At 39.9% G+C, this 23,601-nt stretch overlaps 1 protein-coding gene across 29 annotated transcripts in view; it reads left to right on the forward strand.

Moving 5' to 3' along the window:
* The window catches only part of SVIL (supervillin), a 138,269-nt gene extending 117,026 nt beyond the window's left edge, over positions 1-21,243 (forward strand). For 22 of the 29 annotated variants that reach the window (XM_054057674.1, XM_054057675.1, XM_054057657.1 and 19 more), the window contains 20 exons: positions 283-372; positions 455-541; positions 1,572-1,749; positions 2,027-2,199; positions 3,430-3,585; positions 4,476-4,612; positions 5,126-5,273; positions 5,396-5,541; positions 6,394-6,569; positions 6,669-6,813; positions 7,148-7,424; positions 10,735-10,886; positions 12,065-12,170; positions 12,991-13,198; positions 13,872-14,005; positions 14,655-14,810; positions 15,205-15,348; positions 18,758-18,879; positions 19,683-19,838; positions 19,960-21,243. In XM_054057674.1, coding sequence (XP_053913649.1) covers positions 283-372; positions 455-541; positions 1,572-1,749; positions 2,027-2,199; positions 3,430-3,585; positions 4,476-4,612; positions 5,126-5,273; positions 5,396-5,541; positions 6,394-6,569; positions 6,669-6,813; positions 7,148-7,424; positions 10,735-10,886; positions 12,065-12,170; positions 12,991-13,198; positions 13,872-14,005; positions 14,655-14,810; positions 15,205-15,348; positions 18,758-18,879; positions 19,683-19,838; positions 19,960-20,046 — 2,978 coding nt within the window. In that variant the 3' untranslated portion in view covers positions 20,047-21,243. The remainder of the gene's footprint in view (positions 1-282; positions 373-454; positions 542-1,571; positions 1,750-2,026; positions 2,200-3,429; positions 3,586-4,475; positions 4,613-5,125; positions 5,274-5,395; positions 5,542-6,393; positions 6,570-6,668; positions 6,814-7,147; positions 7,425-10,734; positions 10,887-12,064; positions 12,171-12,990; positions 13,199-13,871; positions 14,006-14,654; positions 14,811-15,204; positions 15,349-18,757; positions 18,880-19,682; positions 19,839-19,959) is intronic. The other 7 variants (XM_054057689.1, XM_054057679.1, XM_054057680.1 and 4 more) reach the window with 2 other exon arrangements.
* The last annotated feature ends 2,358 nt before the right edge of the window (positions 21,244-23,601 follow it).

The following is a 23,601-nucleotide window of genomic DNA, read 5'->3' on the forward strand; positions in this document are numbered from 1 at the left end:
AAACTGCTGCCTTGAGAAACAAGCCAGATTGCTGTATTCAAGAGAAAGCACGTATCTTGTGTTAGCTTGCTTACAGACACTTGGAAACAAAGCTTTGTTCTTGTCAACAAGACACTTTCTGAAGCTGCTGTTGATTTGAGGAGCAGGCAGGGCAGTACAATGTGCCGCCCCTAATACAGCAGTTACAGAGGCTGGGGAAGTATGAGGGGCTCTGAGAGTGGCATTGCTGGAAATATGGGCTGACCCAGAACTGCATTTCCTATGTTCTTTGTTCTTCTGCAGGTTTGGCTTCTCCAAGTGCACTAACACCTGTAGCATCCCCTTTCAGTAACCGGCAGAAGTCTACTGCTCCGGTTACAAAGCCTTTGGAAGGTAAGGAATAAAAGTTGCTGAAAAATGTTCAGGCTTTTTTACTTCCTGTCAATTAACAAACTTTACTTTTTGGTTTGCTTAGAAATTGAAGCCAGGCCTGATATGCAATTGGAATCGGATATGAAGCTTGACAAGTTGGAGTCGTTCTTGGGAAGGCTGAATAACAAAGGTTGGTAGAGTTGCCAAAGGTGGCTATGTATCAACTCCCTGAATTAAGGAAGTCACTTAAAGTACCTCTTCGTTACCTGGTAACAGAAACTGAAACATTACTGATCACACTGTTTGTTTTTCCGATTCAATCTTTGCTAAATTTTAACAAAAATACCTTCTGTTATTGTATTACAAATGTACAATAGAATAAATTACAAATGCCAAAACAACTTTCTTATTTTTCTACCCGCAATGTACACATTCTTCTTGAGAGCAAAATTTTTTAAAACCGCACAGCCAGTCTGAACCATATTGCCTTAGACAGTGAAACAGCTTTATAGGCAGTTTAGTTTTAGTAAAATCAAGATAGGATACTAAGCTGCTCTCAAGCACAACTCATTCACCTTCCTGCTGGCTGGTTTTGAAGCTATCTAGAGTTCTTTGGTGTTTCCATCTCATTTGTCTGTACTCCATTTCTAAGACAAAAATCCTTTTGTAATTTGTAGAATGACAAATACCATAAAGAAGTGCATTCACATTTCAGCAGAGGAGGCAATAGCATAGGATAATGATTATGCCATGTTCAGTAGTCTGAAGTAGTGACTTGCAACTTATAGTTCTAGTATATCCTTAGAAGGAAGGAATTATGTAGTTGGAGGCAAGATGGAATATACAACACCATGAAGTGCTGATATCATCCTACCAAAGCAACTAATTTTTGATAATGCCTGACTTTTGATTCAGCTATATTTCCAACCAATTTGTAGCAAAAATCATTGCATATGAGTAGCGGTTACACTCAGTTTTTATCATTCTTTTCCAACAGACTTTTCTACCATCTCTCTGAGTTCCATTAACTTAAAAACAAAACAAAACAAAACAAAAAAACCCAGAATAGAACAACAAAACAAAAAACACAAAAACCCCAAATGTTCACCACCTTCCCAAAAAAACTCACTCCAACAACTACCAAACAAGCTAAGTTTACCTATTCTAGAGTTAGAAACTCTAGTATGATTATTTACTTGGTGAGATGTTTTTTCCTGCAGTTTCTGGGATGCAAGAGACAGTGCTGACAGTTACTGGAAAATCTGTGAAAGAGGTGATGAAGCTGGATGATGATGAAACATTCTCCAAATTTTATCGCCATGTGGATTTCCCTTCCTCCTCAGTGCCTTTGGACCTTGATGAGGACTTCGATGCCATCTTTGATCCTTATGCACCAAAGTAAGAACTTTCCCCCCCCCCCCATGCTGTTAGGAATGTAGACACAAGGCTGGTGGGTCAAAATGTTCAGCTGTAAGTCATCTTTTAGATCTCTTAGTACTGGGCATGTCCATTTCTTCTACACTTTTCTGAAATTACTGTTCTGCCAGAAGATCCTGATTTACTGATCCTGATTTCCTAACAAAAATCACACACGAAGTCAAAGTAACTCACTGGTAATTAGATGATTCTGACTAGGAAAATTAACTGACAATTATAAACACTGCTTGCTTTCCAGGTTAATATCTTCTGTAGCAGAGCACAAACGTGCAGTTAGGCCAATGCGCAGAGTCCAGTCCTCAAGAAACCCCCTGAAAATGCTGGCAGCAAGAGAAGATATTCTCCATGAATATACTGAACAAAGGCTGAACGTTGCCTTCATGGAGTCAAAGCGAATGAAAGTAGAAAAAAGTAAGCTAATAGGATGATTTGTGCAAGGAACTGTATTGCTGTTTTAAATAAAACAAAACAAAAATCGCAACAGAATAACCACAGCTAAAGTAACAGAACATATTCTGTAAGAGACAATAAATTGATTGAGGTATAAGGTTGAATGTAGACTGTCTAGGAGGTCTGGAGAGAAGGGCATGCGTGAATTCCTCAGAGAAAGCTACCTACATCCATCTCCTTTGCAAAGGTTTAATTTATTTTTAGCACAATTGCCTTGTGGAGAGAGACTGCCGTGGTGCTTACAGGGTGAGGACAGGAGATCAGAGACAGCTGGCGTCATGTTACACTGGGGCAAAGAGCTGGCAAGAATAGACAAACTTCTGTTCAGGTACACTGGCCTCAGTTTTGGGTCCTAGTTTTCTCTCAAACTGGAATTAGCTTTCTTGACTCCAAAAATTAATTTCCATAAAGGATCATTACTCTGTGGCAGGGCTTTGTGTTTTACTTGTGACGCTGCTTTCTCCTGACAACCAGATGGACTGCAAAATATATTATTGAAAACTTTATTCAAGTGTTTGTGAAGCCACATTGACCATTTTGGGTAGAAGTTTTCCCTATTATATGTGAATAAAGGAAGATATCTTTAAGCCTTGCCTGTATTGATGAAAGCACCAGTTATATGTGTAATACTTTGTTGCCATTTGATGAGAAGCATTTCCCTGAGTTATAAATTGATAAAGTACTTTGTCTTTGGTTGAGAAATAAGCAGAGGTAGCCAAGAATTTAGGCTTTAAGTTTACAGTAAAGCATGACATTAACTTTGAAATGTAAGTGGCTGTTGCATCACACTGGCTGAGACAAATTTGAAGGGAATTTCAGTTAATGTGCCTTAGCTACTCTGCTGTCTTTTATCAGTCATTAGTTATAGGGCATTGAAGATCTACACAGTACTTCGCAAAACATTGGGTGAGTCGTATTTTGTAGTAAAGTTGGTGGTTTTGCCAAATGACACAATTCTGACACTGATAGTTTACTCTTGGGTGATGTATAGAAACTTAGGTGCTACTAAACCCACAAAGCTTTTAGGCTAGCAGTTAATCAGAATTCAACCTGGGTTTGCTGTTACTGTTGAGAAGGAGTAAAAATTGGAAATAAAGGGGGGAAATAATTTTTTTTGATGCAACAACCAACTTTGTAATAAGTTTGTCCTTGTTTTGCGTGTTTTTTCTCCAACTTCTTTCTATGTACAAGTGTCTGCAAACTCAAATTTCTCAGAAGTAGCACTTGCTGGCTTAGCAAGCAAAGAGAATTTCAGCAACGTTAGCTTACGGAGCGTTAATCTAACAGAGCAAAACTCTAATAACAGCGCTGTGCCATACAAGAAGCTAATGCTGCTGCAAATTAAAGGTATGCTGGAACTGCTTTTACTTCACATATGTAATAGGCTGATTGTAACGTGTGGGAGTTGCTGCCACAGTTGGATGGTTAGCTTGTTCTAGATCTCCAGCTCAAGGTTTATTTCTAAAACCTAAAAGCATAAGTGAGAACTGCGTGAAAAATGAAAAACCTTAAAAATAGATTTGCATTGTGCCCCCTGGTGTGTGGTTTCCAAGGAGAAAACAGAATATTTCAGAAATTCCAGCCATCTTTTGTGGAAATTTTTGATTCTTCCAGTGCTCAGTGTATTTGGAAGTGGCATGACAGTATTCTTGCTTCTCTTCTCCTTACGGTGCACAGTAATGTATCTGATTCTTCAAAATCATAGAGTCACAGAATCACTAGATTGGAAAATACCTCTTAGATCGAGTTCAACCATTCCTATCTGCCACTAAACCATGTCCTTGATTACCTTGTCTACCTTTTAAATACCTCCAGGGATGGTGACTCAACCACCTCCCTGGGCAGCTTGTGCCTGTGCCTGAGGACCTTTAATCTTCAGCAAAGTAAAATTCTTCGAACTGTTTACTGCCTACGGAAATGATGCCATAGCTGCACTTAAGAAAACATAAAGGATTCTGTAGTCTGGCTGTTGTCTGCCATTTACTTATTTATTCCCCGAAGGACACAAAGTTGTTAAAGCAAGAACCGAAAATAATAGAAATATTAGTCGATAGGAGGTAACAGTTTTTTCCTTCCTGTGAGTAAACCCTTTTTCCATAGTAGTAGTCATTTAATTCTTCTTTAACAGTCTGTTTCTAAATGTGCTGGGATTGTTTGTATTTCATTCAAAACAAATTAGATCTTGGCATTTGATAGCAGTAGTCAAAGAAATATAATTAGCTTTGTTTTCACTTTAGGAAGAAGACATGTTCAAACAAGATTAGTTGAACCAAGGGCCTCCTCACTGAACAGCGGAGACTGTTTCCTGTTGTTAACTCCACATTTCTGTTTTTTATGGGTAGGAGAGTTTGCAAATGTCATAGAAAAAGCAAAGGTTAGTACTTGTTGAGGGTTTCTGTTATGTATTTTTAGAACTGTGATAGTGTTTGTCTCTGATGTAATTGAGCCTTGGTGCCAGTTGTCTCCAAAGGTGGCGTGTAACTGATAGTCAGTGACAGGTAGGTATGCAGGATTCCTACAAATATGTTTTAGCCTGCACACTGAATGAAAGCTGACATAGGAGTGTGTAGGTTGTGAAGCTGCTAGAGAAAATAGGATATCCTCAGGAAACAGATCTGTGCTCAGACGAAAAATGGTCTGAATTGCAGGATGTCCTTTTTATTCCCATGTTCATTAAGATCAAGTCTTGTTTTAAGGCAAATGAAAGAACAAATGTATTTCTGTGACATATTCTCTAGTGTCTGTATTTAGTGCAACAATTAATAACCATTTCTCCTGATCTTTGCACTGTGGTATCTTGTCTACTTTTGCCTTCTCCCAGAACAAGATACACATAAGTATTCCAAAGACTTAAGCAATCCTGTTCAGATAACTCTTAATCTCTTAGGCATCAGAACTTGCAACTTTAATTCAGACAAAGAGGGAACTTGGCTGTAGAGCTTCTTATATACAGACTATAGAAGAAGGAATTAATACCCATACCCATGCAGCCAAAGACTTCTGGAAACTCCTCGGTGGACAGACAAATTACCAGTGTAAGCATTCTTACAGTTATAGTATTGATGTTTTATCACACTAAAATAGTTGAGTCAGTTCTCTTTCACGATAGTTGGATGTAAAGATTTTTTTATTAACTTTTGACAATCTTTTTCTTAAGCTGCTGGAAATCCTGAAGAAGATGAAATGTATGAAGCTGCAATAATAGAAACAAATTGCATTTACCGCCTCGTAGAGGATAAACTCATTCCTGAGGATGACTACTGGGGAAAGGTGCCAAAATGTACCCTGCTACAACCAAAAGAGGTATTGTGCCATTTAATGCTCCTGTGGTAAGTGCAGGAACACACTGCTGATGATGACTTTCTGTAACTGTAAGTGCTCCTGGAGACGCTCACTGGAAACTGAGTCCTCTGTGTTTCTGAAAAGCTTCTGAACACTTTGCTCTCTGGAATGTGCTGCAGGTCTCAAGAAATTAGATCATAATGTCTTTAAAGTGAAATACTATTTTAGGTAGCATAAATCTTTTTGTCAACAGTGGCTCACTCCAAAGTCATGAAATGCAAACCAGGTGGCATTTCAGAAAAACAAAACAAAATAAAAACCTGGTTTCACTTTCAAGCATTTTTATTTCTATCTTTAACAGACTTTTCCCTTTCAAATGACTGTTTTGCCTATCTAATTAGGAATGAGAGCAGATTTCCAAAATAAAAATGATGATGCATTTTCCTGATGATTTTCAAGTTTTCACACTGTGTGTTCTGTCAGCCTTCCCTGGCTGCAGGATGAAGCATGGGTCTAAACGTGAGTGAAAGCTGCTGTAATTGCACAGCAATCAGTCATGCAACAGAATCAGGTTTTAAGTAAGAGGAACTCTCTAATCTGCTAGTGACCTAGCTACCACCTAAAGAAACACCTCGTAGCATTCCCCATACTTGCTTCCAGTAATCCTCAAAAAACTAGATGGCACAGTGCAGACCACTGCTCTGGCCTTACTTGCATTGCAGTGCTAGGTGTTGGTGTCACTGCAGAAACTCAGATATTTGGCGGAGTTTGTGTTCAGCGCTCAGTCAGATTGCAGTACTGGGAAACTGGAGGGTCAGGGGTGTCATGTAACCTAATGGTAGGTTGTTTTTTTGTTTTGGCTTGTTTTCTTAGGTGCTGGTGTTTGATTTTGGCAGTGAAGTATATGTATGGCATGGAAAGGAAGTTACTTTAGCACAAAGAAAAGTGGCATTCCAGCTGGCAAAACATTTGTGGAATGGCACTTTTGACTATTCCAATTGTGACATAAATCCTCTGGACCCAGGGGAATGCAATCCCCTCATACCCAGGTATCAAAACTTGAGTTTAGTCTCATTGCAGAAAGTTAATTTCCTTAGCCGTATTTCACAATGTGAATTTGATTGTTTTTCTTTTATTCCATTGTACAGAAAGGGACAAGGACGCCCAGACTGGGCTGTGTTTGGCAGACTCACAGAACATAATGAGACCATACTCTTCAAAGAAAAATTTCTTGATTGGACGGAGCTGAAGAAACACAATGAGAAGAATTCTAGTGAATCCCTTCACCAGAAGGTACATGTAATTGGCATGCTAGGTATTCCAAACTAGATGACATGTCTGGGATAGAAGACGGGGAAGCTTATTCTTAAGGATCCAGAGCACTTTCTTTAGCTTGTGGTCTTTAACCTAGGACTCCGGACATCATTACCTACAGTGAACCCATTGAGTTGCTTTATACTAGTGCCAAGCAGCTCAATGAATGCTGCCAAGGTGGTTTTGATAAGGCATCAAATGATGACACGATGTTGAAGTACTGAAACATTCAGGAGTCAAACTGTTTGATGGAACTATGGGGTAAGAAGAAAAAATCTATGCTCAAAGAAGTGTCTTCTGTGTTTTTTGACAGGAAGAATCCAAATCTGACTCTAAACCATATGATGTCATGCTAATGGTAGCTGTGCCTCAAACGACTGTAGGTACAGTCTTGGATGGAATGAATATTGGCCGGGGTTATGGACTTGTAGAAGGAGAAGACGGGAGGCAGTTTGAAATTATCACTGCATCTGTGGATGTCTGGCACATCCTGGAGTTCGATTATAGTAGACTGCCTAAACAAAGCATAGGACAGTTCCACGAGGGAGACACATACGTGGTGAAGTGGAAGTACATGGTGAGCACTACAGGTTAGTGAACAATTCTATTTCATGCTGCTGAAACATGGAGAAGTGCAGATAAAACTGCTGCATTTAGTGCTGAGACCCAGACTTAGACTTCCTTGGATATCAAACCGTTTTAAAGGCTTTAAATGCTAATTTAGTCTTCCTAGGTGTTATGGTTTAATCCCAGCCAGCAACTAAGCATTTCACAGGTGATCACTCACTCCCTCCATAGCAGAATGGTGAGAAGACTAAAAATGAGAAAACCTGTGGGTTGAGATAAAGGTAGTTTAATATGTAAAGCAAAAACCACTTTTAAAAGGTATTTCCATTAGAATATTCACCCCTGGTCCCTTTGGGCAAAGTTATAGGGTTTAACATTGCAATGAACTCCTCCTCCTTCCCCTTCTCTGGCTTGGACTTATCCACAGACTGCAGTCCATCATGGACATACATGCTCCAAGTGGAACCTAATCTATGAGCTACAATCTTTTCCGGGATATACCTGGTGTGGCACAGATACAACCAAGGCCAAACATGCTTCGAGATGTACCTGCTCTGGCATGGGCTTATCCATGGCCAGAGACGCTTTGGGGTATCCTGCTTCTGTGTGGACTAATCCACAGGTCACAGTCCCTTCGACTTGAGTTCACACTGCAGTTCCAGCCGGTCCAGTACAGCAGCACATAAACAGCAGCGATGCCCTGGCCATCTGCCAGCCCAGGCACGTCGCCATTGCTGTTATCAGAATGTTTCCTGGTAGAGCAGAGTAAGGTGGTAAGCAGTACAGCAAGCAGCAAAAGCAAAAAGCAGCCACTAACGAGCAGTAGACTCTATTAATATATAGTAAGGCAAACAAGCTCTATGGCAAATGCAGAAGCCTGCTAATTGATAGCTAAACAGCAATTAACAGCTGTAAATTCAGTCTAGCACGTTTTAGTTAAATCTGTTGTTATGTTGAACCCCTTGAGCAGCACGTTGGGTACCAAAAAGGGCTGTCATGGTTTAACCCCAACCAGCAACTAAACACATCACAGCTGCTCACTCATTTTCCCACAGTGGGATGGAGGAGGGAATAGGAAGAGTGAAAATAAGAAAACCTGTGTGTTGAGATAAAGGCAGCTTAACACATAAAGCAAAAGCAGCACATGCAAGCAAAGCAAAACTAGGATTTTATTCACTACTCACTGGCAGGCAGGTGTTCAGCCATCTCCAGGAAAGTAGGGTTCCATCATACGTAACAGTTACTTTGGAAGACAAAATGCCAACACTCTGAATGTTCCTCGCCCTTCCTCATTCTTCCCCCAGCTTTATATGCTGATCATCATGTCATAAAGTACGGGACATCCCTTTGGTCAGTTGGGGTCAGCTGTACAGCTGTGCTCCCTCCCAGCATCTTGTGCACCCCCAGCTTTGTTAGTGGTAGGGTGGTGTGGGAAGCAGAAAAGGCCTTGATGCTGTGCAAGTACTGATCAGCAATAATGAAAAAATCTCTTTATTATCAACACTGTTTTCAGCACAAATCCAAAACGTAGCCCCGTAGTCGCTACTATGGAGAAAAGTAACTCTATCCCAGTTAAAGCCAGCACACTAGGCTGTTAAGAAATAGAATTTATTATTTTATTTGTTTAAAAGAAAGTATTAAAAAAAGCTATGATTACATCACACGTAGTACTGTCCATCTCTGCTTTGACCAACAGTGGTGTTGTACCTGTTCACAGGACAGCTCATTAAGCCAGAATTGTTCCCACAGCATAAGACCAAAATAACTAGGCAGCTGGACTAATGACAGTGGTCTGAGTGTCTTTCAAGAGAGGTAGGCTTAGCAACAAGGAAAGCCTTTGCTGGGTAATGGAGAACACTAACAATGACAGGAAAAGCCCTTGCCAACTCCTTGCCCTTGCTGTCCTTTTTGCTCCTTCTGGAAACGCTTTGCTATGGGTTTCAGTCTCAAGTGGAAAATTTTAGCAGTGTTGTGCAAAGAGCTTGGGAGCAGCAGGTAAATGCTGAGAATCAGTCAGCTTGGTATGCTCCTTGGAACTCTTCCTTCTGGCACTAGACTAAGAATGAGTGGCTTTTGTGGTAAGTGAAATAGAAATAGTCTAAAAATGATTGTTCCGGATAGGAAAATATTAAAATTGGTTGAAAGAAGTATAATAACTATACAGCCTTCAGGCTTTTAGCCAAAAAAATGTAGGTAGGCCTTATTCAGGACCCTTGAGTTCAGATGCTGGAAAATCCAAGAAAAATACAAAAAAGCCTGTGAGTCTTGAGAGAAGCGGGTAACAGTAATACTGAACTGTAAATAGGCTCCTAATCCAAATGGATGAAAATATGTTCCATCACTCTGAAACAGAATAAATTTTTATGTAGGAGCCAGTAAATTTATGGGCTGAATGTACAGATAAGAGTAAATCCCATAAATTTTAGAAGTAGCTAATGTTTTTAGTATTCTCAACTTGAAAAAAAGCAGAATGCTTTCTCCTAAGTATTTCAGTTGGAGGCTGTTCAGCACCGCTGAAATCAAGGCAGAAGTTTTTGGATTATTTTAAGAATCTGGTTTAAAGCCCTTGAGTTTTTTGAAATCTTTTATTTGGTTGTATCTGTTTATTCAGTACCCACTGGAAAGAGTAAAATATTCCATAACTGGTTGTATTGTTGAATTTCACATGCTGTAAACATTATTTGCTTATCGTAACAACTAACTACTGATCCTTTTTAAAAATAAAAAGCACTATTGCTGCTAACTCATTTTCCAGACCAAGATGAAATACTGAGTTCATTTAAAAAAAATTAAATAAAGCTCACCTAATTCTAACTTTTTATGACTGCAAAATACTTCTCCTGTGTTCTTTTGTTCTGTATTTTTCCTTTCTAATATCACTTTACTAAGAAAGACTTTTCTTTTATGCCTGTAGCTTTCTCAGCTGTTGCTGTTTCCAGTATCACTGAACAGCCAGCTTACACTCCTGCTGCCAAAGAACAGTGTGTAATGTGGAAAATGAGCCATAATGCACTCTTCTGGTAACATAACTGGACATACCGTTTTACATGCAAATTGGCTCAAGTGATGATAGTTATTTTTCTCTAGATAGTACCATTTCTATCTACATCTCTTTCCCTCACCAACACAGGCATCTCTGTATGTGGGCTTACGTCTACCTGATGAGACAATGCCAACTTTGCACGGGGTCGTACTGGCTTGGAGACCTAATGTTACTCCAGTTGGACATCTTTCTGGACACGATAGTGCTTAGCTGGCAGATAAAATTAGACCGTGTGCCATTTAAATCTATAGCCAGAGTGCTTCCTTTAGCATGTGCTTTCTGTTTTGCAGTTGGAAGCAGGCAAAAAGGAGAGCAGCAAGTAAGAGCTGTTGGAAAAGAGAAATGCGTATATTTCTTTTGGCAAGGAAGGCACTCCACAGTGAGTGAAAAAGGGACATCGGCACTGATGACAGTGGAACTCGATGAAGAGAGAGGAGCACAGGTGAGCTTCCTGCAGGGCTAGGTAGCAATCCTGGCAAGACTTGCCTACCCAAGTAGTAACCAACAGTAAATTTGGGTGATCTTTTTTGCCTCCTCTCTATCTGTAAAGGTCATCTTGCTAGTACAGATAGTCAGCCCTCAAAATTACTTGTGGCTTTATCCCAACTTCCAGAGACATATGAGCTTCTTTATTCATTGCCATTCCCAAATCCTGCTTCTAAAGATTATGTTTCTGAGGATGGCAGAAGAAGAATGTCTTCTCTCTGCACCCTGCAGGAATAAGTGAAGCACAGTTAAACAAATGTGTACCTTCCGTTCCACATGTGTTCAGATAACAGGACTGTCATCTTGGTGCTGAAAACAGGAGAGGCATTTTCTGCCAGGCCAAGGCATTCAAACACCTTTGAAAACTTCTGTGTTTACTCTATAATTACAGAGTAGATTGTCTTGGTTTGGAGAGATTCTGTTAGTTTCAAGCTCAGAGGACAGGCTAGCTTGCTTTGTCTTTAGGTGGAGTTAGGCTTTTCTGTAGCTTGTCTGTTACCAGCACACGAGGAGAGGTTTAAAGTTAGTGTCTGTACCTTGATAAAACCTTAATTGTTTTTTTAACAGCAGCTTAGACGTGACTAGTAAGACAGGAGTTCATAGAGGAGATACACTAGACCCAGAGTGTATTTGTGTTGTATTCTATGCAACACGGCTGACTTAACAATTGGCTATGTCAGTTTCATAATCAAAATGCAATGTTTAAAAAGAGAAGAGCATATATGTTGTCATATAAACCAGTTTACAGCACATTGTGAACTTATTTCAGTTCCTACAGTATCTCATAATAGTTTCAAAGAATATCTGTCAAGATGGCCCAGTCCTGGAAAGAATTCAAACAATGATTAGTGTTAGTTTAAACTATTTCAAATCAAAGTTTATCTGGTATTCCTTATTCTCTGACATTCTTGATTGTTGGATTCCAGATGGAGGTTTATTTTAATATGCTGATGCATGCAGTGGTAATTGTATATGTGTTAATGTAAAGAATAGTCGGCAGTTGTAAAGCAAAAGGAAAGCCATCTTCTCGGGTGGCCATAACTATATAATTTTTAATCCTCCATAGAGGCTAGTTTTCCTGAGTCTGTATACCTGCTTCGTTTTTTAATGAAAATAGGTACTTTGAATTTCCAGGTACAAGTGCTTCAAGGGAAAGAACCGCCATGCTTCCTGCAGTGCTTCCAAGGAGGGATGATTGTGCATGCTGGAAGAAGGGAAGAGGAAGAAGAAAATGCACAAAGTAGGTTACTGCTACTAAAGAGCTTTTATCCCAAATCCTTTTCTACCTGTTGTGAAGGGCTTTGAATTCAGTCTCACTACCATAATGTGTAGTAAAGAAAAGTTAATGCCACAAAACCCGTGAGACAGCTTTGTCATGCTTTGTTTCAAGATATTTTTTTTCCTTGAGCTTAAAATGGATTTTGTAACCCTAGAACAAACTGACTTTGTGGTATTGATATGCATGTAAATAGTTCTAGGTTTTTTTCATTAAGCAGGGCACCTCTTTTCTTTAAAATATGTTCTTTTCTATATAGTCTAGGCAGAAGAGTATTTTTATGAGCAATTCTCCTACACCAAGGAGAACTCTAAGCTTTTGTTATGCATTCATTACTTTTTGCAGCATGTTCTTTGAATGCTGCAGTTGAGGTAGTAGAATTTCAGTGCAGGTGTAGCTTGGACATGTTCCAGTTCACATCCAAATTCCTCCTGTATTTAAGGGGCACAGGGGAAGAGGAGCTGAATACAAGGGTTATGATGTTTGTTTCTCTTTTTCTCTTGTATGAAACAGAGCAGAAACTTGACTCTTCTGGTCTGTTAAGCTCTTCAGCTCTTAACACTTATACTCTTGTAGCAAGGTTTCATAAGGCATTTTCTCTGCAACAGGTTTTCTCAAGTAGCATTAGCCAGACCTGATTGTTAGCTGGTTTATTCTGTGACAATATAGACATGTGATATGTGGAAGTCATCCAGTATGAGAACAACTGTTCCAGAGCAGAGGTCTTGAATTTCCAATCCCGTGTGACTGTATAATACTGCTGCACTGTTCCTGTCTGCTCCAGGTGACTGGAGGCTATATTGCGTGCGAGGAGAAGTTCCCAATGAAGGAAACTTACTTGAAGTAGCATGTCACTGCAGCAGCCTGCGTTCCCGGACATCCATGATTGTCCTCAATATAAATAAAGCTCTTATCTACCTGTGGCATGGCTGCAAAGCACAATCTCACACCAAGGATGTAGGAAGAACCGCAGCCAATAAGATAAAAGAACAGTGAGTGTCTGACCTATATTTTGGAGATGTTTATGTAGGCTACCAATTTACTTAAAACAGTCTGCCTCAAAGAAAAGTTGAAATAAATAAAGCTGTCTTCTGAGTACAACTGCAGCAAGTGCATGCGTGGTAAGGAGAAGGAGTGATGGGTAGTTGATTCGGTGGAATGAAGAAAACACGTTCTGTAATCGCTTTCACTTAGGGTCTGATGCACTTATTCTTCCTACTGTACTAATTACAGTTGCAAATAAAACACTCTCTCCGTTTGGAAAGAGCTGATCAATATCTGAATAGCAAACTAAATCCCAGTTGGTAGGAGGATTACAATCAAGTCTTGTGAATAAGGAAGAGAAAATGAACTTGGGAAATGTGCAGGAAGACAGCAGCAGTTACAAACTTGGGCAGTGAGAATCTCTATTATTAGCTCATGCGAACATCTCCTGCTCTCTGGGTGTGTGATCAGAAATGCTATGAAAATGGTTGCTGAAATTCCATATCTCGCTTATTGATAATTTTTGTCATCAGTTTCGAAAAAAGCCTTTGTTGATGTGAAGAGCGCAACAAGCCTGTGGGATGGTTTTGGGTTCTAGTGACACAAGCGGTCAGCAGGTTTGTGTTAGCTGTGTTTAGGGCAGGAAAGTTGGGTTCACTCTCTTTTCTTTGTGTTTTGTAGATGTCCACTGGAGGCAGGGCTGCACAGCAGCAGCAAGGTGACAATTCATGAATGTGATGAAGGATCAGAGCCCTTGGGATTCTGGGACGCATTAGGAAGGAGAGATCGAAAGGCCTATGACTGCATGTTGCAAGGTAGACTGCGTTCCTGGATTTGCACTTAACATTTTACTTTACTGGTCTATGATATTGTAAGATTTAATGTAAAGCTTGGGAAGAACTTCTTGGTAGTTGAGATGATCCCCTTACTGAGTTAAGGAATACTGTTCTAGAAGGAAGATGCTGGAAAATAAAGTGTTTCTTTTTGTTCTCTTCCCCTTCTGTGGCCCCTCTGTATTCATGCAGTACAAAGCAAAAGTTACCAACACATTTTGCTTCTCTTCTGAAGGGATTAGGAGGTGGTTCTGCACACATTCTTGTCCAATCTTGGCTTTGAAATTGCCAGCAAAGGTAGCAGGGGGGTTGAATTACCGAGTGGAAAATTTGTCAGCTAAATAGTAAACTCTGAGATGGACTTGCTTCATTTAAGCTGCAAAACAGCCAGTGGTGAAATGGCTGATAGTAACTAGCCAGGATTAGATTCAAACTGATGACAGCCAGCCTTTTAGCTCAAGTTCTCCACAGCTGTTGCTGGTCCTCCAAGACATCTGATCATCTTTCCTGATTTTAAAAAAATAAAATTGAGAATTTACAGTCACTCTAAAAACTGAATTTTTTAAAATATTTTTCTTTACATTCATCTCTGGCATTTTCTATTGTAAATCTTCATTTTTGTTCTTTAAAGATCCTGGAAAGTTTAATTTCACCCCCCGCCTGTTCAGCCTCAGTAGTTCATCAGGAGAATTCTCAGCCACAGAATACGTTTACCCTTCAAGAGACCCCCTTGTCATCAATTCCATGCCATTCTTGCAAGAGGATCTTTACACTGCCCCACAGCCAGGTATATGATTTAAAATACTTAAAGAAAACAGATAAGTATATCCCACACTGGGTCATGATTCAGTAAGTAATTGCTTTTAACTTGATTTAACATAGAAAAATGTGTGTGTGTGATCATTATATAGCATTAACCAATAACAGTAATTTTTCTGTGATAAAGATGCTGAGAACTAATGAAATGTACATGTATCCCTAGAGCTTCCTATAAAAATATATAATTTATATCGGGGTATCTAAGTTCAGCTGAGGTTCAGCTGGATGAATATAAAAAGCATTGATAAGCTTTGAAATGATCCTGTCCCAATGCTGACAAGCATATAAGACTGAGATTGTTTATAGGATTCTGAGAAGTTATAAGTAGCTGATAATGAATTTGTTATTTTTTGGCTGTGTAGCACTGTTCCTTGTTGACAATCACCATGAAGTGTACCTATGGCAAGGCTGGTGGCCTGTAGAAAACAAAATCGCTGGATCGGCTCGAATCAGGTGGGCTACAGACAGGAAATGTGCCATGGAGACAGTACTCCAGTACTGCAAAGGTAACAGATTGCTGTGCCTGGCTGTTCTGAGTGTGTTGTACTTTTCTATGCCTTGCTGTCCCAAGCTGAAATGTATTCCGGTGCTTCCTCAATAGTATTGATAAACATCAGTGTATTGGAAAATACATTTGCCACTCTTTCTTAGCAAACCATTGTGTACTATTGGCATTGTTCCCAAATTGCCAAGATTCTCTGCTGACTCAATTCTTAGACAAAAGGCTTTATTTCTCTTCTGTTTCCCAGCTGTAGGAGAACAGTTCAGACATTAGAGCTCTAAAATTGAATTCTGAGAACATGGGCTCTTAAACCTGAATGCTTTCTGTCTAGGTCCTTTTAGATTTCATTAGCTTCTGTGTATCAAAAGACTGAAAGAAGGTACATCACTGATTTAATCAGGTTTTGATTTAGTGGAGAAGGTGGAAAGACTTTGAGGATCAAGAACAGTTCTCACACAGAAACAGGTGGCCATTGGGAATGCTGGAGCACAGAACTGAGGCTCTGTACTCATTTCTACAAGACAGAGTTATTGCCACTCGGTGTGCAGTGATTCAAGCTACAATGGATGACCGTGTAAGAGTACACTGACCAGATTATTATCTACATTAGCAGAGTTTCTTCAAGACATCGTAATGCTTTCCTCTCACTTCATCTAGGGTTATGTGAGGCTGGGAACAGACTTAGCATCTTCTGTTGGAGGTTGCATAAAGAAAGGTGTGGCGTTACCATCCAGGAAAGAGGGCACAAGTAACACCTATGTTCTGTTAGTTCAGAGGAGGTGGTAACACATGGCAGGAGACAGCTGCAAACCAGTACTGGAAACACTGAGACAAGACCTTTATTGGACTGCATTATTGCTCTACATGGTTTGGTCTGTGGTGTCCCTGGCACTGTTCTGCCAAACAGCAGCATTTGTTTAGAAATGGGATGCTAAAGGCAGAGCCGTAATTGGAAGCATCTTGGGCAGTGACTGCTGAATTCCTAAAGAGGAAGCCAGTTACTTGTTCGTCACCACCCCCACGCGCAGATTTTGCAAGTCAGAAGTAGTGATATAAGATGTGTTTCTTTGAAAGCATTTCATATAATGTGCTTCACAGGAGAAGTGAAAGTCAGCGTAGAGTAACAAAGCCTTGTGCAATGAAGTGCCCAGAGTGGCTCAGCAGGCTAGTGAAAGAGATGGAAGTAAAATCCCAGTCTTGATGCAGTGCTGTAATCTTGTGATAATAAAAACCTTGTTTTCTGGCCCCAGCAGAGATGGAGTCAGATACACATTGTGAGTTTTGGATACTTCTCCAGATTTCTTGAACTTCACTGAATTCAGTGATGGGGAAAGGGAATAGTACCTTGTGCACTGGATTGAATTTCTGCATCTGAGCTTGAAGCACAATGGAAAGCTCTTTAGTGACTTCTTATGGGTCTGAAGTTTAACATATCTGTCATACAACAATTTTTTTTCAGCTGGGTACTTCTTCACCTATGGCCATGACTTTACAGCAGTTGTGGCTTTATCCTTGTGGCCATGGGATAGTTTTCAAAAGCTTTGGGCTGTGTGCCTGGATAGGTACCGAGCAAGTTTGCGACTTGTTTGGATACTTCTCCAGACCAATTCTACTTATACTGTTTCTATGCTGAAGCTGCTGTGAACTTCTTAAACAGTTTTTTACTGTTCAAACTATGCTGTCCTGGTAGTCTATCACTTTCATGATGTGGGCTTCTGTCAACAACTTCAAAATTGCGTTGCATCAAGCTGTCAAGGCTGACTAGCTCTTGATGTAAGGTTACTTATCAAGGTGTAGAAATGGAGTTTCAGGGGATACCAGTGGTGCTGCAATTATTTTGACTACCAGAATATAGTTGAGTGGTCAGAACCATTAAAACATTTTTCTGTCATTTTTCTCTATCCATTTCTTTCCTCATCTATGTCGCTCTCCCTCCTTCCCCACCTCCTCTTTTTTCTTTTCTCCTGGCTTGCAGTGTTTAACTACATGATGGTATGAAAGAATTTGGTAATTCTGGATATCCCTTGTATATACCTGGCAGTTCTCCTTGTCTCCACATTAAATCTTATTTAACTTGTCAAAAAATCTTGAAAGTTCTCTGTGGTTTTACCTGCTAAATCAGCAGTCTAGAGAGCTGAGCTGCAGACTGGTAGGAAAGGGAAGAATCTGGTTTGCCCTTCAGTGATTCTTAGTGAGGAGATCAGCTTGCCCTGAGGGCAGAGTTCATGCAATGAAGATGTTTCTCCACTTACAAACAAATTCACCTCTCGTGAACTGAGACGTTAGTGAATGCCACTCTTTTTTTTTTTTCTTGGATGAATTATTGAGAGTGGAGCAGTGCAACTAGCAGATTCACACATTTTTTTAATGCGAAGTTTTTAAGTGCTTGTTGACTCCTTCATAGCAGAATGAACAAATAAACCACAGTGAAAATCTGTGGAAGAGAAAGGTTAATATAAGTATTCAAATGATAAATCCTCTGTCTAACTTGCATAGTTAAAGCATTCTATTATCTTTGTTAAACTACTCCACAGAGCTTTTATCTCTAGTATTCAGTTTCATGTAAACATATTCTCTCTAATCAGTTTGTTTTCAACTTCTGATGTAAAGCCAAACTTGTGATGTCCAGGTTTTGCAAACCTAATGGGACAACAGTGTCCAGCCAGGCTCTCCATTTGCATTCAGCACAGATATTGCATCAGTTCCCTGGGGTTCTCCCTGGCAATGGGGTGCACTGTGTTCCTGCCTGACAGCCCACACACTACGTGCGGGCAGGCACTGCAGTAAAAAACAGTCTTCTGTAATGGATTGATACACTCTAGACTGTCTTTGAAAATCACCAGTAGTCACCATCCAGCTATTACAATACCTCTGTTCATTTTCAGATCCCATTCCTTTAAATTTCTAATAACAAAATGGTTGTGTTAGACCTCATTATCCCAAGTCAGGAACAGTTTAAACATTCTTACTTAAGCCTCCAAATGTAAGCTTTATTTGCTGCTGGCGGGACACTTCTGTTGAGCCTACGAAAAGGCTTCATTTACCTTAATTTGGCTAATTTCAGACCATCACACTCTGCTTACTCTGTTCTAATTCTGTTTTTGTAAGATAAGAAGTACACTGGGTTAGTAAGTAACTGGGGGATTTTCAGCATACTTGGTTTGATCTTTGTGGTCAGTTACAATAAAAGGCAGATTTAGGAATAGTGAAAAATATGTTAAAAGGTGCCATAGTATATTAACAAAAATCCTGGTGACGTTCGTTCCTACTGTGTTAGATTACTTCAGCTTCTCAGGAAGTAATCAATTAAATATGCCTGTGAAGTAGCTTTGGACAGTGGAAGACCTTGCAAAATACGGCACTGTGTAATTTCTCTCTTTTTTTTTTTTTTAATGTATTTTGACTGATTTTAGGAAAAAATGTAAAGAAGCCCCCAAAATCCTACCTAATTCATGCTGGCCTAGAGCCTCTGACCTTCACTAATATGTTCCCAAGTTGGGAACACAGGGAAGACATCGCAGAGATCACAGAAATGGTAAATCTTTTCATTGTGCAGACTGTTTCCTATTGCAAGTAATTGTTTCTTGTCTTGTCAATGACATTCCTTGTTTATCCTATCAAGGCCCAAAATCCCGAGGATGAACTTAGAAAATACAGCTCAGGAGCCTGTACAGGAAAAAGATAACAACAGGGCTAAATTCTGACTGGGACTGTGGGTATCGAAAGCATTCCTGGTTGGTGTTCCTTGTAAATTCTCATATTCTTTTTTGTTAAAAACAAGAGGGAAGTGTTATCTGAATCATCTCTTGCAAAGACATGTGCTGAAGTTTAGCAGAACAACTGTTTCAACCATGTGAAACAGGCAGCACAGTGAAGTTCTGATCTGTCCTGCAGGCTCAAAGTGCGGAGGAACAAAATGCCTCACAAAGGATTAGCTGGCTCCAAGACCTCCAGCATCCTTTTCCGGAAGTGGAGTCACAACTGTATTACATATGACTGCTTTAAAACCCTTCAGTGAAGGGGCATCTTATGGCAAATGGCATTTTCTAGTTTGTAAGTCTTCTGCAGCCATCCTTAGTGGAAAATGCTGGCTTCATGACTAAACAAAGAATTCAGCCTTAAACCAAGATCTGAAAGTACAGGATGTCCTTCTACTAAGCGCAGGCATTCTTTTTAGCTGTAAAATTGTAGGACGTGGATGCATAGACCTGGATGTATAGCTTAGTGCTCCATAGGCTGGGCAGTGCAGGTTGATCCCATGCTACCTGCAGACTGCAATGGGAGTAGTTGGTGGTTTCAGCATTGTGATCCTGTTCTGTTTTCCTTTCCTCCCTACAGGATGCTGACGTTTCTAATCAGATAATCCTTGTAGAGGATGTGCTGGCCAAGCTGTGTAAAACAGTGTATCCATTAGCAGATCTGCTTGCTAGGCCTCTGCCTGAGGGAGTTGATCCACTGAAGCTTGAAATCTATCTTTCAGATGCAGACTTTGAGGTAAGGAGAGAATAGGTGCACTGCTGCTCTGTGCATGTGTGTTTAACCATGCTGTGAAATCATTTGGCAGTTTTGCTACTTGTGTTTTTACTAATGGCATATCCTCTCATTTTAAATGCAGACTGCATTAGAGATGACGAGGGAAGAGTACAATGCACTGCCGTCTTGGAAGCAGGTTAATCTGAAGAAGACAAAAGGACTTTTCTAAGTTGTGTTAATTGGAGTGAGCACTAAAGGGATGCCTGTTTTCACTTTCTATGCCCTTTAGAAGAATTGTACCCTACATTTACAGAATAAATAGAAATAATCTGAAGTTATTAGTGACTACCTATCTGGAAGTGTGTAATAGTATAAAAGGCCAAGAGAACTCTTTGGAAATGGAATTCAGTTTCGACTCTTAAAGGTAGTGTGTTTATGCTCCACTCTCCTATGCACTTAAACAGTAGTCTCTGCGCTACTGCTGCAGGTGTCCTTTGGCTATATCCAATACTTGCCATTTTTGGTTTTTTGAAGAAGTCCTCTTTGTAAAGTGTTATTTTGTTAGTTTGTGGATTACAAAGAATTTATATTTATATAAACACATAGAACAAGTATGTATTTAACAATGCAATATATATTCACTTTCAAGACTTTCATGTCAAAACTACAGAAAAGTAGCTGGATGGCAGTTGCTTGTACTGAATTAGCTATACCACCAATATCTATCTCCTACGCATTCTGAAAAGTTTCTCTTTGCAATAGTTAATGAATTGTTCTCAGTGCTGCTTCAGGTGCTAAACTGAACAAAGCATTCATATTTATAGCATGGATTTCTTAAGAAACTATGCGAATCAACCTTTATACTTTATTATCCAAAAATGTATAGTGCCTTGTTTTTTGTGTACAGTTTATATACAAAACAAAAGATCGGTCTGCATTTTGAAGATGGCTTAGAATGGTCTCCTATGTTACTTTTATAATAGTAGAAATAAAAACATCTCAGTTCCTAATACTTGTTGTAAACATTAAATGTCTTTTGTGATATAAGAACCGAAAGTAAAAGCTTCTGAATAAACTCTTAGCAATGCTCTGACTTGTCATTATTTTGTACTGTAGTCTGTACTGTCATTCATCAGAATCTTCCATGACATGGTATTTTATCAGAGTATTTTAACCTTAGATATCTGTGCGTGTTGTACAGAGTTACAATTTGAGAAGCAGATAATGTGGAAATTAATCAATGTATGGAGATAAAACTAGGTTGTGCAACACTTCAATGCTGAATGTTGAAACGGTCACATAACTCCTGTATCCTGTTTCCCTGTTTTATACATGAAATCAAAATTATGCTGGTTTTTCAGACTATGGAAAAATCTTTTCAACCTTTGTGCAATTGGGAGTAAAAACTTGAACTCAAAATATGGCATCTTGTCTGTTTTTTCAATAGAAGTGTCAAAATTGTTTTCATTCAGCTAATTAGGACATTGACTGGAGTGATCAAGTAGAAATTTGCAATTGTTTGAAATGTTTTTCAGGCATTCGGCATTCCTGTTGTGTGGTTCCCCTCTGGTAGCCTAGTGAATTTCACATTTTCATTCCTGTCAGCATAAGTTTGCTTCTGCCTTGTAGCTGTTCAGGGGTGCTCCTGCCTCATTGAGAGATGATCACCCACACTGCTGCCTGTTGCTGCTCTTGCCATTCTCCATGGCCTAGGGAAATGAAGAGGGATATTTGAATGTGAGATGTAGACTTCATCAAGAACTGCCATAAATATTACTCCTTAGTTAAAATTAGCCTGGCTTTGACAGATCAGTTAGTAAGTTGTAAGCTAGCCTTTGAGTAAATAAACCATCTAGAAATATACAAGTACTGTTGACCTGACCTGAGATATTACAGGTGAATTTTCAGCATTAGTGTATTTCCTTTAATTCTGGTTCCTGTCAAGCACTGAAAATAAAGAACCCAAGAAAAGCAACAGTGTTCCAAGCCAGGATACTTCTTCCATAGCCTTCAGCAAAACCTGAGATGTTTAGATCTTAGAATCAAATCATAGAATGGTTTAGGTTGGAAGAGACCTTAAAGATCATCTAATTCCAAGTTCTCAGCTGTGTCTTCTGTATGGGGGACACTCTCAGTCTTAAAATGCAGGGCTTTAAAGTGACTCTTTTAAAGCACTGAGAGGTTTCCGAAGTCACTGCTGTATTCACCCAAGTATTTTTGCACCCATGTATTTCCCTCTTTCACCCTGTCTGATAAAATCAATCAGGAATTAAGTATTGTTTATTCATGCTCAATCTGTACTGCAGGGGTAGCAGGTTCCAATGTTTTGATTTTTCTCTCCAACAGAGAGCTGATTTCCATAGCGTGATTGACCTTGTTTTCACCTTTGGCAGGGTAGTATCATTTACTTTTGTTTTTTGAAAACACCATCAGTCCTCACAAGTGCTGCTGAAGGGCATCGTCCACCCACCCTTAAAGCCTTTAGAATTTCAACTAAAAGACAAGATGAGCTGGCATGAGGGCCTGCAGGCGGTTAAACCTAATTCAGTGCTGTCTGCTGTCTCTCCAAGTTACCATACTTTTTGCAGAATTCGATACCTCATGTCTGAATTCCAAGATCCAGGACACAGAACCCAGCTTCCCGTTTAGTGCGTTGCTCCTAACAGTGCATAGTATATCGAGGTTTTGCAGAAAATAAAATAAATAAACTTTTAATAAAATAAATAAATTTTTATTGCCCTTAATATATTTGTTATTTATGGAAATGCTTTCCTGAAATGTGAAGCTGACAGAAGACAGCAAGTCATTGTAAGGCCTGAAACAGAACTACAAGTTATGCTTTAATTTTTTTGCAACCTCCTCTCTCCACTCTGGAGATGCTGTTTATGGTTGGAAATTTGAACGGGCCATTAAAATCTTGGACTAGGCAGTACCTAGATGATCCCATTCTGCATTTAATGGCAGTCTCTCAGATTCCAGCCTTTGAGCCATGATTCTTTCCTCCTATGACTTTAAACTGCTCATTCCTGACTCTTAAAAATAGTGCTGTTTCATTAGAGAAGCATTCCTGCACACATAAGGATTTCTTAGCAACAAAATAAGAGTGGAAACATGAATATGTGAATATACTAAAACAGCAAATAAAATGTTGTCTGAAGAATCTGCAGTCTGTGTTCTTCAACCAGAAGAAGAGAGAAAATAGAAGGGAGAGAAAAACTAAAGCTCATCTTTAGCAGTTTGGGAGAGCTTGTTTCTGTCCACTACCTTCCCACCAGTCTCTCAAACAAGTCAGCCACTGCCCTGCTTGTGAGGGAAGTAGCTGCTGGCCCAGGTGGTACCTGCCCACAGTTTGATACCCCTCCCCTTCAAGTTCAGTGCCTCTCAGTTTAGCAAAGACGCTGGCTGCATGGCATGCCACTTGCTCTGCCATTCACAGGTGGTCCTGAGTTCCCTGTTTGGCCACCTTGGAACGTGCTCTGGATCAGGAACATTTTGTGGGGGACTTTCCAGTTAGGTTTTGTGATACTTAGGGTAGATGGAGGGAGTCTGCAGCCAAGTGGCAGTATTTCGGCAGCCGTACATTGTCAGGACAGCCATGCTCCTCTGTGCTCCTCTGTGCTGTGAGGTGCTGACAGCAGCATGGACCAGGAACCAGTCTTGCAGGTACTCTTCCGAAAGTCAGAGAGCCACTGAAGAAGTAACCCAAAACAGCCCGTAAATCTGCATGCTCTGGAGCTGAAGCGAAGGAAATCCTTACGTCTGGCTTGTGCTTCTCCTGAAATGC

This window comes from Cuculus canorus, chromosome 2, assembly GCF_017976375.1.
Source record: "Cuculus canorus isolate bCucCan1 chromosome 2, bCucCan1.pri, whole genome shotgun sequence".
Classification (NCBI taxonomy): domain Eukaryota; kingdom Metazoa; phylum Chordata; class Aves; order Cuculiformes; family Cuculidae; genus Cuculus; species Cuculus canorus.